This window comes from Choristoneura fumiferana, chromosome 20 (assembly GCF_025370935.1).
Source record: "Choristoneura fumiferana chromosome 20, NRCan_CFum_1, whole genome shotgun sequence".
NCBI classification, from domain to species: domain Eukaryota; kingdom Metazoa; phylum Arthropoda; class Insecta; order Lepidoptera; family Tortricidae; genus Choristoneura; species Choristoneura fumiferana.
In genome coordinates, this window is record NC_133491.1 from 1,775,856 (window position 1) to 1,794,560 (window position 18,705).

General features: G+C 38.9%; 1 protein-coding gene across 5 annotated transcripts in view; it reads right to left on the reverse strand.

The window, feature by feature from the left end:
* Positions 1 to 260: 260 nt before the first annotated feature.
* Positions 261 to 18,705, reverse strand: part of UGP (UDP-glucose pyrophosphorylase) — a 27,092-nt gene continuing 8,647 nt past the window's right edge. For 3 of the 5 annotated variants that reach the window (XM_074103496.1, XM_074103493.1, XM_074103497.1), the window contains 5 exons: positions 5,926 to 6,112; positions 4,767 to 4,999; positions 3,702 to 3,907; positions 2,293 to 3,067; positions 261 to 1,692 (listed from right to left, as the gene is read on the reverse strand). In XM_074103496.1, the coding sequence (XP_073959597.1) occupies positions 1,585 to 1,692; positions 2,293 to 3,067; positions 3,702 to 3,907; positions 4,767 to 4,999; positions 5,926 to 6,112 (1,509 nt within the window). In that variant the 3' untranslated portion in view covers positions 261 to 1,584. Of the gene's footprint in view, positions 1,693 to 2,292; positions 3,068 to 3,701; positions 3,908 to 4,766; positions 5,000 to 5,925; positions 6,113 to 8,452; positions 8,550 to 8,883; positions 8,992 to 18,705 lie in introns of those variants that run through there. The other 2 variants (XM_074103494.1, XM_074103495.1) reach the window with 2 other exon arrangements.

Here is an 18,705-nt window from a genome sequence, read left to right on the forward strand (position 1 = left end):
GAATTCGGTATACATATGAAAGTTGGATGACAATTTGAAATATAGTCAAAAAAAATCTCATCAAAAATATGCCTCCTGACAATTTTATAAAAAAATTCAAACACCAAATGATAGCAGCAATTTAGTTAAGTGTACCTAAACATTACCTTAGATAGACCTGGGCTGGACAACAAGTGTATAATTCCATTTTTAATGTCGTCATATCATAATTCACCATGAGTTAACGTGACGAACCGCCTTAAGCCAAATAAAACAACGCATAGTTTCAACAATATATTACAACAATGGCACATCTAACATCCAAAAAACTAAATTACTAAGTACAAAAATAAAACGAATAAAAACATTATTGGCTCTGCAAGCGGCGTAATTTACAGGCATAACAGCCATAATAGAACCGAAAAGAAAAACCCTTTGCTTTTGTAGTTATAAAGTAAATTTAATATTTTTTTGTTTCAATAAACTCATGAAAGCAGTTAAAACACCCAATACACTAAAATATGATATAACAACAAATTTGTTATTTTCTTTAAAAGTTGTGATTTCTATTTATCAAAATTACAACTAAGTAAACTTATGATTACACTTTATATCTACATATAAAAAAAGAAGACAAAACTAATTTTATTAAATAAAAAGCTCCCTTTCAACGTTAGTCGATGAGCTTTAAAAATCTTTATCACAAAATAACAAGCAAAATAAAAGTAAAATATATTTTTGGCAATTTTAAAATATATATTACACAACCAATACACAGTACCTGAGTAGACAAGCTATAATTAATGTATACTTAAATAAAATATTAAATTGACTTAATTCTGAGCAAAAATAACCGTCATAACGAGAATTAACTGCCATACGATACAAAGTACCTGCAACTATGTTCCTCGCTATACTTAGATCCGAGTCTTACCTAAGTATTATAAACATGATTAGCTTTGTAATCGATTTCTATTATACATTTTTATCTTAAAACTTAACTTATTGCACAATACATGTAAATGGAATAGATTCTCTGAAGGTGAATTCTCGACTGCACTAATAAGTTGTGTTTCTATCTGGACGATACTCAAAAGTTCAAAACTTGCGAACTTGGCTCTGTTACGTATCTGTTCGAGGCATGCTTAGAACATTCTGGATAACTGCAAGTTCATCTTACGGGGATTGTAAATAAGCTATTGCTAGAACTAAGGCAACAGTGACAGTGAAACGCTTAAATATAACTGATGGGGTATTTTTTACAATATTGAAATCTTTGATACTAATCCGATAAGATTGATAATTATTCTTATATCTCATTATATTCTTATATATCATTGAAATTAGGGGAGTCGGAGCTGCCACCTTGGGTTTCCTAGTAAAATAGTAGCCAATTGAATACATTAAATACATCTTCCATCACAATATAGAAAATAACATGGGAACCCTTTTTCAAACCTCAATATCTACGACGTATATTGGAGAAAAATGAGTGATTTAAAACACGACATCATCATCCGAAGTCAACAACGCGGCACTGCCCTACCTTCTTTAGCTTTAGCCATAGTTACTCCCAACACGCCGCTTTTTGGTGGTATATGGGAACTAATGGTCGAGGATGCGAAGATTGCCGGAAACGATTTTGTTCTCGAGCACCGCGCCGGACGGTATGTCGATCCGGTCGCCGTGGTTGGCTATGATGATCACCGTACCCTGTAAATAATAGAAAAAAATATTTAATTATAAATTCTAATATTTTGGAGACCAAGATCTTTAAACCCTTACTAGATGTAAAGTATTTCTTAAAAATCTGCATGAGTATAATGTTCAATTTTGTCCGTGAGATGAGACGTTTGTACGTCTGTTAAAAATAGTGAGTAACATAACACGTATAGTCCCCAAACCAAGAATGATAGTGTTAACTTGTTAATCTACTAAGTATCCTTATTTTTCTAATTTAGCTTTGCTAGCTTTAATTATAGTCAAAAGAGTTGATTATGTTCTGGAAAAAACATACAGTCGAATTGAGAACCTCCTTTTTTTAAGTCAGTTAATAACTTTCTGTCAAGTTTCTTATGGTATGGGGCATTCTTTTTAGCAATGGACTTTCTGAAAGCGTTGGTATTATAAAAAGGTGATTGTGTTAAAGAGCCCTTTACGGCCTACTCAAATAAAACCTAATCAAAATGTTCATTCTGAAAATAAACATTTTAATTTGACTTATAATGTTTAATTATCAAGATCCTAAAGATTAAAGATTCAAAAACTCTACTGGAACTGTCATAAAAGTTTAATAAACCCATCAAATCATACCTTCAAAGAGACTCCTCTTCCAAACGTCACGTCTCCTGACACAGTCAAATGGTCCAACTCGATCAAATCGGGGATCGTCGCAAACCGATTCAAAAACTCCTTCACTTTCGCAAAGTGGTTATCTCCTAATTTCACAAGCGGAGTTGACGGGAACATCCTCTGAGGAGACATAACTAGAGAACCATGGGATAAGCTGTACAAATTAGACATGACTAGAAGGAGATCTGAAGTCTTCTTGACTGGCAAAAATCGAGATCTGGGGACGTTAACACCGATTCCACCTTCGAAACATTTCATGGCTGCACCAACAGCAGTTTCAAGTTGTATCACATTGATGCCATCTCCCAAATGCTTATTATTAACAATTATCTCCATATTTAACGATCCTTGTTCTACTACTCTTTGTATAGCATCTAACTTAGCCCATAAATTGTTGGTGTTGAAGAATTTAAACTGGCTGACAGATTTGAAATCGTCAATGTGTTCCTTTGGCACTTGTGCTATTTCAAGAAGCCTGAGTTTGTCCTCGTATTGTATTAGGGTGCCTCCCTTGACGTCAGCTCTGGTTTTGTCGGTGACTTCCATAACGAATTCGGAGACTGGTCTCTGAGGGTTAGGGTTGAGGAGTAGGTTGAGGATGTTCAGATCGACAGTGGCGCCGAGATTGTCGATGTTGCTGATGAAGCAGTAGGTGCGGCCTTCTTTGATGAACTTCTGCAGGAGGCCAGAGTTGTTGAAGGATTCGTAGAAGTCACCGTGACCGGGTGGGTACCAACTGGAAACGACAATTAAGTTTGATTAATAAACTGCACTAGATTACATGACAAACCTGCCGGAGCTGAGCCGAAAATAGAACCTAGGTTCGTAGGCCTTCGTGCGGCGTTCGGGAGAAATAAACCTCGTGGAGTGGCGCCGCCACTCATGCAACTGAAAATTTACCCCAGCTAATTTGTTTATCCACATGAAGTATAATCGTCCGTGCCGTGTCCGATTTTAGAATAGGACGGACTCATCTCTTCCAGCAGAAACAGACGACTAAGGGACCTGATGTCATAACTAGCGACACGCCCCGTCTGTGCGAGGTAGTTATATGAAAACTACAACTCATCCAATGAACTAAAATAATTTCTTTGCTTACCCGCGACCTAGATAGGTAGGTAGGTAGGCGCAGTCTAGGTTAGGTCGCGGGTGAGCAAAGAAATTCTTTCAGTTCATTGATATGGACCTCCGCAAAGTAACGCCTGATTCAATAAATTATTTGACAACTCATCCCTCACATATGTTGCCCGCAACTATCACGATGTCGTCAATTCACCTAGTGGGAGGTCTGCGAACGCTTCGTCTTCCGGTACTTTGATTATAGACTTTTTTTCAAAGTTTGTAATAATATGGATTCTATGAGCACTCACGCCTCAATGTCATTATAGACGTGGCCATCCTTGGCGACGGGCAGCAACGACTCCCGGTTGATCCTGGGGTGGCAGGACTGGTTGAACGTGTGAATGTCCAGCTTCAGACCCTTGTACTTGCGGATGACTTTCTGGGTATCCTCGTCGGTGTTGAAGGAGTTCATGAGGACCAACGGCACGTTGCATTTGTAGGTCTTGTTTAGATGCTGGAAGGAGAGGTGATAATATGTAAAACTGTCACGGTCCAGTCGGGCTTCCAAACGAACTCTCTTTTCTATAAAATAATCCTAGACAATGAACACATTATTTACCTATGAAACACAAATTTCTTAGAAGGCCACTGCCTGTTGCTTTAAGTAAGTCATAATTTCTTGTAACTACGCCCCAACAGCATAATGTTGATTAAACAAATTTTTGAAGACAATTCCACGTGCTATGATTACGTAATTAGTATCCTACCCCCGCCGCGTTTTTTACGTTCATGTGTAACATAATACCGCAAAAAGTAATTAATTAAAATTGCGAATCACGAGCTTCAGAGCCCGACCTCACCGGGATGCCAATGCTACGTCGCCAGGCCGGCTACGTATCCAAACAATTCATATAGAAATATACCGGCTGTCACTTACTTGGCAACGTCGCCAATTTGGAGGAGTAGCTACGATTTAAAGCTGCGCCCGAAGAGCGACTGGATACTCTGGCAGCCTGGCAACGTCGCCACTAAAATGTACATGCTGGCTTATGCAAAGTAACGTCATGCTTATTAAATTTATGCCAAATCATGCTTATGACAATTTACATTATGCGCATTAAGGCTAGTGATAGGCTGTTACTGGACCGGTAAGATACATCTTTAGCTTTAGCCTCATCTGCACTTTAAATCAGGTGAGATAGGGGTTAATGACGGCCAGTTTTATGTAAAAAATACACATGTATTTTAGTGTAGGTACACATGCGTAGTAGTTACGCGTATTAAATTTATTTTATGCGAAATAAAGTTATGCCAATTTTAATTAGGAATATTACGTTATGCGAATATGGACTCCTCCAAAACATTGTTCGAACCTCAATTTGCTGCACAGTCAAATCCAAGAACGTCAGCTCATTCCGCACTTGTATGACCGACTTGGGCCCCTTGCAGCCCATGGACGTGCCGAGACCACCATTCAGCTTCACGACCACGAGCTTGTCCAACATGTGGTGCACGATGTCTGTGGTCGGGGTCTCCAGAGACCCATAGTCTATGACCGCACCTTCGGGAAGCTTCTCGATCTTCTCCCATGTTACCGATGGTCCCTCTGAAATAGTTAGGGACACATCAGTTGAAATTGATTAATTGTTGGGAACATAAAATAATATGGTGTGCATTTTACTATAGTTCCCGTCCGCTAAGAAGTCAATCCTGCAATATTACACAACTATGAAGTTCCTTATTATTGTTAATGTCAACCGTGGGTATACTTATTACTCTGTCGCACGCAACAAGTAAGCATTGCAATTTTGTCTATGATTCATAATTGTTAATATTCAGAAACATCATAGTTTTGCAATGTGTCAGGATTAACTTCATAACGGCCGTTGACTATAGCTCCGTGTTTAAATAGCATGGATCAGCGCAGTGCACACCAATTTTCAGCTAATTTCTGTCTATTAACCAATGCTAGTTTAGTTAAGAGTTTGAAGAGTTCTTCAAGCCTGACCGGAAACTTCACGATTTACCGCCATTTTATCGGGCGCATCTTAAAAACCTTATGAATAGGCTCAGAATTGCTCTGCGAGGTATGGAGAGGGCTGTTCATGGTTTCTCTAGGTACGGGAACGAGTCAGAAATGAGAAGATACGCAGACGAACGAAGGTCACCGACATAGCCAAGCGGATTTGTTCGTTAAAAAGGCCATATACCTAACACGGAGGACAGATAGGCCGAAAAGTTATCTAATGGAGACCGCGAATCGGCAAGCGCAGCGTAAGACGTCCACCAACGAGATGAACAGATGACCTGATTAAAGCCGCGGGTTTACGGTGAATGCAGGCCACTTCCAACTGAAGCAACTGGAGATCAATGGGGGAGGCCTATGTCCAACAGTGGACGATGATGGCTCTACTGGTATTTCAAATCCAGCACAACTTTCCATCACTTTCGAAAGGTGTATGATGATGAGATTTTGAAAATCGATCTGCTGTAGCCACAATGGATCACTTACTCAAACACACTCCAACTTACGTTCAGCCAAGAACCTGCTGAAGAGGTTTTTGAACCCCCGGAACTCCTTGTCGACCAGCCCGCGCCTTGTCTCATGGATGGTGTTGAGCAGCCGCTCCAGTTCCACCTCGACTCGGCCCAGCGCATCGCGCTTCGTCGCCTCCTTGAAGTCGCGCGAGCCGGAGGGGGTGCGCTGGTGGCTGCGGATCTGTGTAGACAAGTATTTTTTAGAAGTGGCTCGGAATCTGTTAGTAATATAGTATTTGACATCATGAATTTATAATTCTGAGAAAAATAGGTTTATTTGTCGTGTTTTTCTTTCCTAGATATAGATTAGTCAAGGTCGCAGATAGTAAAGCTCTGTTAAACAAGGACAATGCATCGTTACGCCGGGGCCGCGCGTGCGCATGTCGTCATTGAAAACGAAGATCTAAGAGGCCATCACAATACTTTCCTTAGTGGTAAAAAATGTATAACACTATCATCGAATTATCAATTGTCAGTCTTTATGCTTTGTAGTTTTTGTGCCTTCATGGCTTCGGAATTGGTTTTTAATGAATAGTGACACTGTTATTTTTACGTCTGTATTTATAAGCGATTTTGCCTTGATATGTATAATCTTTTTTTTATTTTTTTATTTTACTCGCAAGTCATTTTTTGATTTTTGATTTGATTGTTCCAATGTATTCTTCTTTTTTTATCAAATTTTATTATAATCTATGACTATTTAATTTTTTTTAAGTACCTACCAAATTTATAACATTGTAAAAGAAGTTAAATTAATTTTGGGGTCTCTCTAACAATTTAGGATCAACGCTCGCTAAGTCTCTAGATTATAATGATATACATAATACGAGTTCCATGGCGTACGTAAATCTACTAGGTAAAATAAATATAGCGAAACTGCGCAGTTCCACCATGAATAAGTAAATACGTTTCCGGTTTGGCATACAGCATTCCGCATCTTAGGCGCTAAACATTTGTATTGAAGGAACAAAAAACGTATACTTAATGTAATTAATGATTTATGCTTGCTTATGTTGTGTGAAAAATATCGTGATTATCGCAACAAAAATGGGAACCGTAAGTTAAAAAACAAATTTTTAGCTTAATATTTCGAGTCATTTTCGACAAATCTGCGTATAATTTTAATAGACAAAGACCCTCAATCAACCAAAGATTATTAAAAAAAAACTCATGGCAGTCATATCTAATCTACTATCTGTATTTTTTATAAAGCTTGTTTTCTACATAGTTCAGTTTGGTTTATTTATTCATTAAATATAATATACGCCACAATTTACATAAATATCAAGATAGAATTTATATAAAAGTTGTCAAAGGTAATTTTGATAATAGTAATAATGATAAATATGATAATACATAAAATAAAATAAAAAGCCGTGGTGGCCTAGTGGTTTGACCTATCGCCTCTCAAACAGAGGGTCGTGGGTTCAAACCCCGGCTCGCACCTCTGAGTTTTTCCAAATTCATGTGCGGAATTACATTTGAAATTTACACGAGCTTTGCGGTGAAGGAAAACATCGTGAGGAAACCTGCACAAACCTGCGAAGCAATTCAATGGTGCGTGTGAAGTTCCCAATCCGCACTGGGCCCGCGTGGGAACTATAGCCCAAGCCCTCTTGTTCTGAGAGGAGGCCTGTGCCCAGCAGTGGGACGTATATAGGCTGGGATGATGATGATGATGATGATAATACATATCTATTATATCGTTTAGACTCGGTTTGAAAATGGGTAGTAACGATATTGTCATTCTTTTGATAATATTTTATTACCTACAAACGCAGCGCACGACTAAGAATGTTTTTAGTTTAACATGATTGGCTAATCGCTACACGATTAAGCTGAGGTGGTGGACTGGACGCCAGCGGGTAACGAGGCGGGCAGCGGAGCGGCGAGCGGAGCGGCGAGCGTTTTCTCTGTTCATTGCTCTCTAGGCTTGTATAGTACAGTCAGGAGAAGTAGATGAGCAGTTGTGGTGAACATAATGAACACTCTTATTACCTTGGCAGTAGAGTCGTGTGTAGATCATTTTGAGCACCGTAACTGCTCATCCACCTGCTGACTGTACATGCACTAAGTGCTAAAAATAACTAGGTCCTGTACCCTTGGTGTAAGTTTTCGGTTACAAAATACGTCTCGATCGCGTTCACGTTAAAATCTCAATTTATATGGAAACGCAAACAGCGCCTCTAGCGGAACGTTAGCGATGTCTATTTATCTATGTCCGTAGCCATCTGAAACGACCCCACACTGCGTGTATTGTATATTTCGCTTAGGAAATTTGTTTAAAACCCTCGGTGCGCGTGTCCGACTCGCACTTGGCTGGTTTTCTTTATCCTATACACAGGTTAACAAACCATAGTGGATAGTAATTAATTACTTACTATCAACACGTTAGCGAGTTTTTCGCTTATAAGTACCTATATTTTTAATATATGGATTCAAGGCCAAACTACAGGTGCTAATTAAAAAAAATACTGTACCCAAAACAGTACTTTTTAATCCCAAAAAAAAACATACAAACCCACGATCGGACAAATTCAGTTTCACCAGGCATGATCACAATTGATGTTTTATTTTAAAAAAATACGCTTCACAAATTCCTCATCATCCCAGCCTATATACGTCCCATTGCTGGGCACAGGCCTCCTCTCAGAACAAGAGGGCTTGGGCCATAGTTCCCACGCGGGCCCAGTGCGGATTGGGAACTTCACACGCACCATTGAATTGCTTCGCAGGTTGTGCAGGTTTTCTCACGATGTTTTCCTTCACCGCATAGCTCGTGGTAAATTTCAAATGTAATTCCGCACATGAATTTCGAAAAACTCAGAGGTGCGAGCCGGGGTTTGAACCCACGACCCTCTATTTGAGAGGCGATAGGTCAAACCACTAGGCCACCACGGCTCCCACCCACCCAATACAGTACTTTTTAATCCCAAAAAAAAACATACAAACCCACGCTCGGGCAAATTCAGTTTCACCAGGCATGATCACAATTGATGTTTTATTTAAATCGCTTTATGGCCGCCTCTGCGCTTCCTCGCCCGCGTACGACTGGCGTTGATTGCCGATAGCATAATCGGAGTTTGTTATCTAAGCCGACAGTCACACCGTTGCGGGCCTATGACACCTGACAACAAAGCTGGGATTGGTTTGCGCGCGTGATGCAATGTCAGATGACGCGCAGAACACGGTTTTTAAGCCACGACACGCAAGGCCATTTTTCTAACGCAGTTACAATTCCTGAATTGTTATTTATTCGAAGACTACTAGTGTCGGGTGCATTTTGGTGTGATCACAGCAGGGCTACTACGAAACTCGAAGTTCGTGTCGTGCGGTCCCTCTGACACTTATACTATTTAATACGAGAGCGAGAGGGACTGCACGACACGAACTTCGAGTTTCGTAGTAGCCCTGCTGTGATCACACCAAAATGCACCCGACACTAGTAAAGTCTAGTTTGAGGGCCAGATTTTTTGCCGCTCAGTATTTTTTTTTTTCTCTAAAAGTCGCTGAACTAAGGTATTTCAAAACCAATCTTAATTTGATTGCTTAGAAACGATACCTCTTGTCCGGGTGAGCGGTTAGTTCCAAAGGAATGCCGAAAAAGTTTGAGGGCTTACGGCATAGATGTCGCTAGCGTCGCTGCTAAAGTGACTAAGTAAGAAACACAAGCTGGGATATGAGGTGCATAGGGAAATTCGTGTCGGTACCGTTGACCATCAGTGGTGTAGCGGTATAGCACGCGGTACGGATTACCGAGGACCTGGGTTCGATTCCCAGTGATGGTCTTATTTTTCTGTTTTTTCTGTGCATCTATATTTCAGTTTGTATTTTCAATTTAAGGTATTTCAGCTTGTCGAACACTACGATGTATGTTTTACTTTATTGCTCCTGTTAAAGGCCACACCCGGTATATTTATGAGTTTTATGACTGACGGTATGAGACGTAATTATTTTCCGTCTCAATTCGGTGTGAGTAGGTGCGCCGGCGTCACCAATTGCCTTCAACAGCCTTGACGGCCACCTATTATAAACTAGCTGTGTCACCCTTCTTCTCCCAATTAATCTGCTACCGAACAAAACAGGGGAAAAACATGAGTAAGTCAAAGCGTATTGTGCAATTATAGTGCAATGTAGAGCTATTTCGACCAAATACGTTGTTGATGTAATTTTTTCTGAACCATAAATAGTTTAAAGTCGTAAAATAAGATAAAATAGTAGATTGTACAACGAGAGCATACAACGAGCCATTTAACCCAAGACGTTCATATAGCCAGCCACCCGAGCCGGTACGGCGAGGGTGGATGTCACGTCGAGAGGAAAATGGGTTTAATGCTCGAGTTTTACACTCTGCTTTTCACTTCGATGGCGAGGAAATGAAATAGCAACAGTGGAAACAATTGTTCACTTACTATGTACATTTTATTTTTCATGCATTACTATATAATTATACATTTTCAGTTTTATTGATTTATTTTGATTGGTTCTTAGTTTTATATAAATTAAAAAAGAATTAAAAAATATATAGAAACTTCTTTGTTTGTGGCTGTTGACGCCTGATTACCTTGGTCTTAGACGAAGATTTTAATTTATGCACTAGAGCATAAAAAGTTATTTTATGTCGCCTAGACCCAGCATAAACACGAACTAAAGCTCGTAAACGAGCATGAGAAGTGAAAAAAAAAATTGTGTGACTACCTAGCAGTTGCCCGCGACATCGTCTGCGAAGAATTCGTTAATTGCGCGTCCTCGGGAATAACTTTAAGCGAAGTTTCATATGACCTTACTTAATATTGCAACATAAGGGTAGAGCCGGGCCCACGCCTGGCTGGCCGTACGGTAGTGAAACGTAGAAGATGGGATAAATAATTCATTGAATTAGGAGTTACATTGCGGAGTTCCGTATATCAATGAACTATAAAAATTCTACAATTCTAAGGGGCTGTTTCACCATCCATTGATTAGCGTTAACCGACGGTTAAATGTGATGCCGTCTCCGTCTATTCGAACAAAACAAATAGAGACGCCATCACACCTAACCGCCAGTTAACACTAATCAATGGATGGTGAAACAGCCCTTTAAATTTCAAAATTTTAGAGCACACTTATCTAGACTATAATGGAGCTCTCGCCTCACGAATGTTCTTGCTCGCGGGTGAGCAAAATTTTTTTATGGTTTATTGAAGAAGGAATAAGTTCATTTAATTTCTACGCAAACTCTCCAAAATTTATCCATTAGAAACAAACAAACAATGCCACTCTAACGACCCGATAGCCAAGTGGTTAGAGAACCTGACTATTATGCTTGAGGTCCCGGGTTCAATCCCCGATCGGTGCAGATATTTGTATAAATAATATCCATGTTTGCTCACGAGTCTTGGACGTTTAATATGTACCTATGTATTGTATTTATATATATAAGTATGTTTATCTGTTGCCTATTACCCATAACACGAGCCTTGCTTAGTTTGGGACTAGGTAATTACGTTGCGACACTCTACCAGGACCGATGAATTGCATCGCCTGTTACAACACGATGACACCGCGGACCGCCGCTGATTGATTCCGATTAATATATTGATTCATTCTAATTCCCGCCTCGAGTTGGAACAGTAGCTTTAAGAAATTAAATGTAATTTTAATATTTTAATAAATTAATCTAAGTGAATTGTTTTTTTTTCGACTCTTCGACGGCAGCTTCCGTAATTGGCGCAGTCGATCAATTGGTGTCAAGTGTCCCATGATATTTATTATTGCTTATTACTTTACGTCGATGTTCTAGGTTCTGTAGTTTGACCTGACAACAGAACCCTAAAAATTATACTCTAGAACAATTTATATGCGCACGCGCAAGCGATGACATTGCTCGACCCCGACCATATTTGTAGACAACGCAACCTTATTACAAGTCAATACGGTCCCAAACGCAAACACACAGACAGACACACACAGACTGGACAATTGTTTGTTTTGATTGATGCGAAGGACGCCCTTAATTACTTGTGATTAATTATAGCTGAATTACATTTGAAATTTACCACGAGCTTTGCGGTGAAGGAAAACATCGTGAGGAAACCTGCACAAACCTGCGAAGCAATTCAATGGTGCATGTGAAGTTCCCAATCCGCACTGGGCCCGCGTGGGAACTATGGCCCAAGCCCTCTTGTTCTGAGAGGAGGCCTGCGCCCAGCAGTGGGACGTATATAGGCTGGGATGATGATGATGATGAATTATAGCTGTGTCTCTGACGGCCGGATAGACAAGTGGTTAGAGAACCTGAGTACGAAGCTTGAGGTCCTGGGTTCGATTCCCGGCCGGGGCAGATATTTGTATGAATAATACATAATACGAATGTTTGTACTCGGGGCTTGGACGTTTAATATGTATTTAAGGATGTATTTATCTATATAAATATGTTTATCCGTTGTCTAGTATCAATAGTACAAGCTTTTCTTAGCGTCTCACATAGCGGTTAAACTTATACCACCCCTCTTTTTGCGTCGGGGGTTAAAAATGAACGACAACTTGCCACCTATATTCACCGGTTGCCCGCAATCTTTCGAAGTATCTACAATTCTACATGTGGTAAGGCCTCACTGTAACCACTTGCTGGCTGCAGTACAAATGGGCCGGCTCGACCGGGTTAGTACCACACTCCCACAGAATACCGGCGTGAAGTAGTTTTGCGTACGGTGAGTGGGAGATCCGGAGGCCCAACTCCCCTCCCCCCCTTCCTCCCTCCTCTATCCCCCTCCCCTTTAGGCCGGCAACCTAACTATGCTGTAGGTGTCCATGGGTGGCGATGATCGCTTACCATCAGGTGACATGGTATGGATGGCAAACGAGCAAGTGGGTCTCCTGATGGTAAGAGATCACCACCGCCCATAAACATCTGCAAAACCAGGGGTATTGCAGATGAGTTGCCAACCTAGAGACCTAAGATGGAATACCTCAAGTGCCAGTAATTTCACCGGCTGTCTTACTCACTGCTGCTTCAAGGCAGGATTAGCGAGCAAGATGGTGCTAGCAATGCGGGCGGGCCTTGCACAAGGTCCTACCACCTGCAAAAATAAACGGATCACATTGTTTAGGCTTCGGGTTCACGGTGGATGCAGGTTGCTTCCAACCGAAGCAACTGGAGGTCCATGACGGAGGCCTGTATCAAACAGTGGGCACCATATGCCAGATTATGATGACAATGCTATTGATTTTAGTCTCAAGATTACAAGTAAATTAATTATTCTTTATCAGCTAAATATGATGCAAGAAAATAAGGGGCGTATGTAATGTTACTTAGAGAAATATTAAAAAATCATCATCATCATCATCCACTGCTGGACAAAGGCCTCCCCCTTAGAACGCCAATGAACGACAACTCGCCACCTGCATCCACCGGTTTCCCGCTACTCTCACGATGTCGTCAGTGCACCTGGTGGGAGGCCTGCCAACGCTTCGTCTTCCGGTTCGTGGTCGCCACTCGGGGACTTTTCTCCCCCAACTGTTATCTGTTCTTCGAGCGATGTGGCCTGCCCATTAAAAAATAGTGGCAATCTATCACTTAAAATACATCTACGAGTAGGTACCTACGTCTTAGTTCCAGCCATTGGTATCTCATACTAAAGCCTCTATACACGTTGACATAAAGGAAGTGTTTCACTGCATTTCATCATACATTATAAGGTTTGATCATGAGATCATGACTAGCAATTTCAGATAACAAAAAAATTAGCAACGCCAGTTATCTTTTACAAATATTTAATCTGATTTATTGATGACACAATAATGATAAAAAAATTATAGATAATGACCAGCATTACGACATTGGATTCTATTATGAACACGGCTGTATCGTAGTGGTCATTACAGCTTTCATACATCATTACAAAACCGGGGCTTGCGCACCACGCGCACGAGCAGCAGCAGGTCGTCGCGGGCGCAGCTCGTGGGGCAGACATACCTACCCAGTTCTCGTTAATGCAGGTCATTCTCAACGGTTCTTGAACACATGATAGAGGATTTAATATATGGATGGATTTAATATAATTAAAACACTCATGTGAACCTATTATATATGAAACTCGGCTACGGCTCGTTTCATTGGACCACACTCGTGTTTTAAGGACCCCTATTACGATACAGTTGCATAAATAACTAATGTTTTCCATAGATAGATCGAGATCATTGCACGACCACGCCTACGTAGAATTTAGAAGGATTGAAGGGCTCAACAGGCTCATGTCATGAATGTGTATAGTTACATAAAACATATATACACATAGGTACATAAAAGCTCATGAATGTGTGTCTGTCCGTTTATGAGAAGCCGGTATGTAAATTAAATGCATAATTTGTGAAATTGTGTGTGTAATTTTTAAAGACCGGTAACAGACCAGTGACTCTCCAGTGAGTGAGTGAAGGGGTCTCCTTTAATCGCCGCCCATGAACACCATCAACTCGAAGAGAGAATATATTTACTGGTAAAGGTTAACGATATTCTTCCTATCAAGCAGCGTTTCCACCAGAGATGTGCGAGAAATGTGTTTATCATGAACCAATAGAAACGCTTCATCCTCGCATAGCACATCTCTGGTGGAAACAGCTGAGCGGAGCGAGGCGAGGTAAATGATTGGAAACTCAAGTTTTCAAAATTCATGTGACAAATAACATTTAAAATATACCAGGGCTTTACGATGAAAGAAAACATCGTGATGGAACCTGCACAAAGCTGCAAAGTAGTGCCCAATCCGCTCTGGGCCCGTGTGGGAACTACGTCCCAAGCTCTCTCATTTTAGACGACCGGATGGCCAAGTGGTTAGAGAACCTGACTGCGAAGCTTGAGGTCCCGGGTTCGATTCCCGGCCGGGGCAGGTATTTGTGTGATTAACACGAATGTTTGTTCTCGGGTCTTGAATGTTTAATATGTATTTAAGTATGTATTTATCTATGAGTATAAGTATGTTTATCTGTTGCCTAGTATCCAAAGTACAAGCTTTGCTTAGTTTGGGACTAGGTCAATTGGTGTCAAGTGTCCCATGATATTTATAATTTATTTATTTATTTATTCTGAGAGTAGGCCTGTACCCTGTAGTGGGACGTATATAAGCTGAGTTGAAGGATATTCTTATCGTCTGCCGACACATTTACTTGCTTCGAAAATGACTGTCATCGTGATGATAATTGCGCCGAGATTTGCCGTCATGAGACCGATCATTTTAGCTACTATTTCACAAGAGTATAATAGGTATTCACAAGTTGTCTTTGAACCGGTTCTCTGCCGTTTGGGCAAAATATTTTTTCGCAAATTTTTTCATTTCCCAATACTTATCAAATTTCTTCGAAACCATATTAGTTTCGGAAGTTACAAACCTAACCTAACCTATTACTGTGCTCTATAAAACCATAAGAAAATATTCTGAGTTTTTTTTTTGTTTTGGAGAAATTTGATACTTGGGAAATTATACTTAAGAAACATTTGGGAAAAAAAATTGTGCGAAACGGCAGTAGGTACCGTAAACTAAACAACTATGGTACCGATACCGAATCGTAAGGTTTCAACTTTGTGCTTTTGCCTCTAACGAATGTATTGACATATTAAGTCTTAGTTATGTCTTTAGATAAAGGACAATGTATTAATGTGTATTAATATAATAAATATTTGTCACAAGTTAAAGTATTCACTTAATATTATTGTTTTTAAATTAATTTTGGACTATTGTTGTATAGAAATCGCATGTTATGGCATCTTTGACTACAGTTGGGTGATTTATTTTAATACCTCTAAATTTGGACTATAAAAATAAACACAAAAGTACAAAATTATGTATTTAAGAAATCACAATTTTAGAGATCTTTTCTTCTAATACTTAATGTTTTTTAATCGTTAATTTTATCTTAAACAAGAGTAACAAAAATGTAAGTAATTAAATTACAATTAAATCTTAACACATCTAAGACATCTATACTCTCAATTCATTGATGTGCATCTTGTAGTTTTCGAGTAAAATACCTGTGACATACGACGGACGGACATACAGACAGACAGACGGATTTGACGAAACTATAAAGGTTCCGTTTTTGCCATTTTGGCTCCGGAACCCTAAAACTTGTGTTTCATTGATAGTGGAAGTGGCGATAAAAATCGCGACATCGATTATAGAAGGAAATAAAAAAGGTAATATTTCTAGTATTACTAGGTATTATTTACTAATGAACTTTAAGAATTTCTGTCGCGACCTTATGACAGCTAAGTTTATGCAAGATATGCGGGTGAGCAAAGAAATTCATTTAGTTCATTTAGTTCGACCATAACCTCCGCAAAGTAACGCCCGATTCAATAAATTATTATTTATTACTTTTAAAATAATTTTCAAATCAACACTGCCAATATTTAAAAAATGGCTGAACCGAATTAAAGGTCACTTGCTAAAAACCATTTCATTTCAATTACAGCTTCCGAATTTCATGTTATGTTTTAATCAGTTAGTTAAAAGTCGAACATGATACAATAAAAAAAAATAAAAAAATCGAGTCACTACTTATAATAAACTATTTATAACTATAATTTAAAATATATATACCTGTTAAGCATATCCATATTGGAAGAAAAACTAAACGCACTTTGCAAGAAAAACAAAATTGGCGGGAACGGACGTCTATTTCACGCGCGCTCTGGATGTCACTACAGCTGTTTGAGACAAGTATGGCGGAGTAGAGGACGAAACGATTGCGTCGGGTATTTCAGATAACTTATCATTAAAGGTCTGTGACCAGTAGTCCAGTGACTTAGATAATGAGCTTAATTATGGTGCCAGACAACTGGCAATAGTTATAGAGGTACGTAAAGAGAATCTACAAAAACAGTGGCGCGCCGTGAATCTCCGTTTCCGCAGACACTATTATAGCTGAAGTCCAGAAGTACTAAGGCCGACAGTGATCATGAGTGAATTGAGTGATGCCAAAGTACAAACAATCCTACTTATCCTACGTATAGGTACTTACTATGCCAAAGTTTGATATAACTTCCATGCAAAAGCGGCCCAGCAGATTACAGAACGGAAACTCTACACACGCATAGTTTATATCATAGATTAACATATATATACATAGGATGATTATTACCCTAGGATATTGCATAGTTTGTCACGTTTTCACAAATTTTTAAGGGACTATTCTAGTTTGTGGCACTGGCAAACGAAGTGCGGTAGATCTAGTAGAATTAATCATGCATATACTTTTTTATCAATTATTATACATGCAGAACGAATGTAGGCAAAACAGATAATGCTGGCGATAACACTACTGCCAGCTATTATTATAAGAGATGTTTACGTTATTGCATAAGTCTTATTTTTAGATATGAAAGAATAGATGAATATAAGGTATATATATAAGGTACCAGTGGAGTGGAGAAAATATTTTAAAAATGGACTGACGAATAAAAATTGAACAATGAAACTTCCAATAGGTACTATACTACTCGTAACCCCTGTTTTTTACACTCTTCATAAGGATCCACCACGACCAGATGGCTTAGTGGTTAGAGAACCTGACTACGAAGCGTGAGGTCCCAGGTTCGATTCCCCGTGTCGGGGCAGATATTTGTATAAAAATACGAATGTTTGTTCTCGGGTCTTGGGTGTTTAATATGTATTTAAGTATCCATCCTATACATCCTATATAATAATATTTATCCGTTGCTTAGTACCCATAACACAAGCTTTGCTAAGCTTACTTTGGGACTAGGTCAATTGGTGTGAATTGTCCCGTAATATTTATTATTATTATTATTTATTATTATTATCCCGGAATTACGAATGGCAAGCCCAATTATTCGCAGTACTTACGTCGCAGTAAATATGCAGGCCCCTTAGGAAGTAATTTTTAAAAGAGCAAAATCGAAAAATATTTTTTAATAGTTCTTCTGAAGGAACTGCAGCGAATAATACGCAATAATGCTAGTCTTTTGAAAAAAAATAGTCAAATTTTTGTTTTTTTTTTTAAGATATCTAAGTTGCTCAATTCTATAAAAATTGGCAATATTCTACGACTGTCTAAGTTAGTGTAAAAACATGGTAGAAATCTGAAAAAGCATAGTAAAGCACATACCCTAAAAATATATTATGGCCGTAAATCCGGTACTACTATGAGTATAACTACAAATAAAGTACTGATTCCATGAATCTCTGTAACATTTAATGTGTAATCTAATACATTCAATAATTAAGAAAAGATCACTGAAAGGAAACATGCAGTAAGTATTTAATTGTCAATTATTAATTATTATAAAAGGTTAAAAACATGCAAAGGTATGAACGAACATGGTTATGTAAAAAAGTTATTATTTGATTAGTCACACATGGTCACACTTTAACAATAGTAGTAGTACTTTTGTTTTCAGTAACATGCCTGCTTTTTCAGTCAATAAAACAATGCACTTGTAATATTATTCCCTTAATTTGCTGAAAATAATATTGTACTAGGTAACTGAACATTTTAAAAGAAATGTGTTCCTTATCATGCTAGATCTTTTTTACCACATTTATTTTCTAAATAGGTATTATCAATACAACTAAATTGTGACCCACTGTAGAACATTTGCAGCAAAAAAATGGTATCTACAATTATATTAATAAATTCCATGCCACCATTTCAGTCAGCTGATTTTCGCCAAATATTTGCGTGAGATGTAAATCTCTTTCGACTGTACTTATCTTTTGGACTTTGTCTTGTGTGTGACTACACAAATATTATTCCTACTAGCTTGTTACCCGCGAA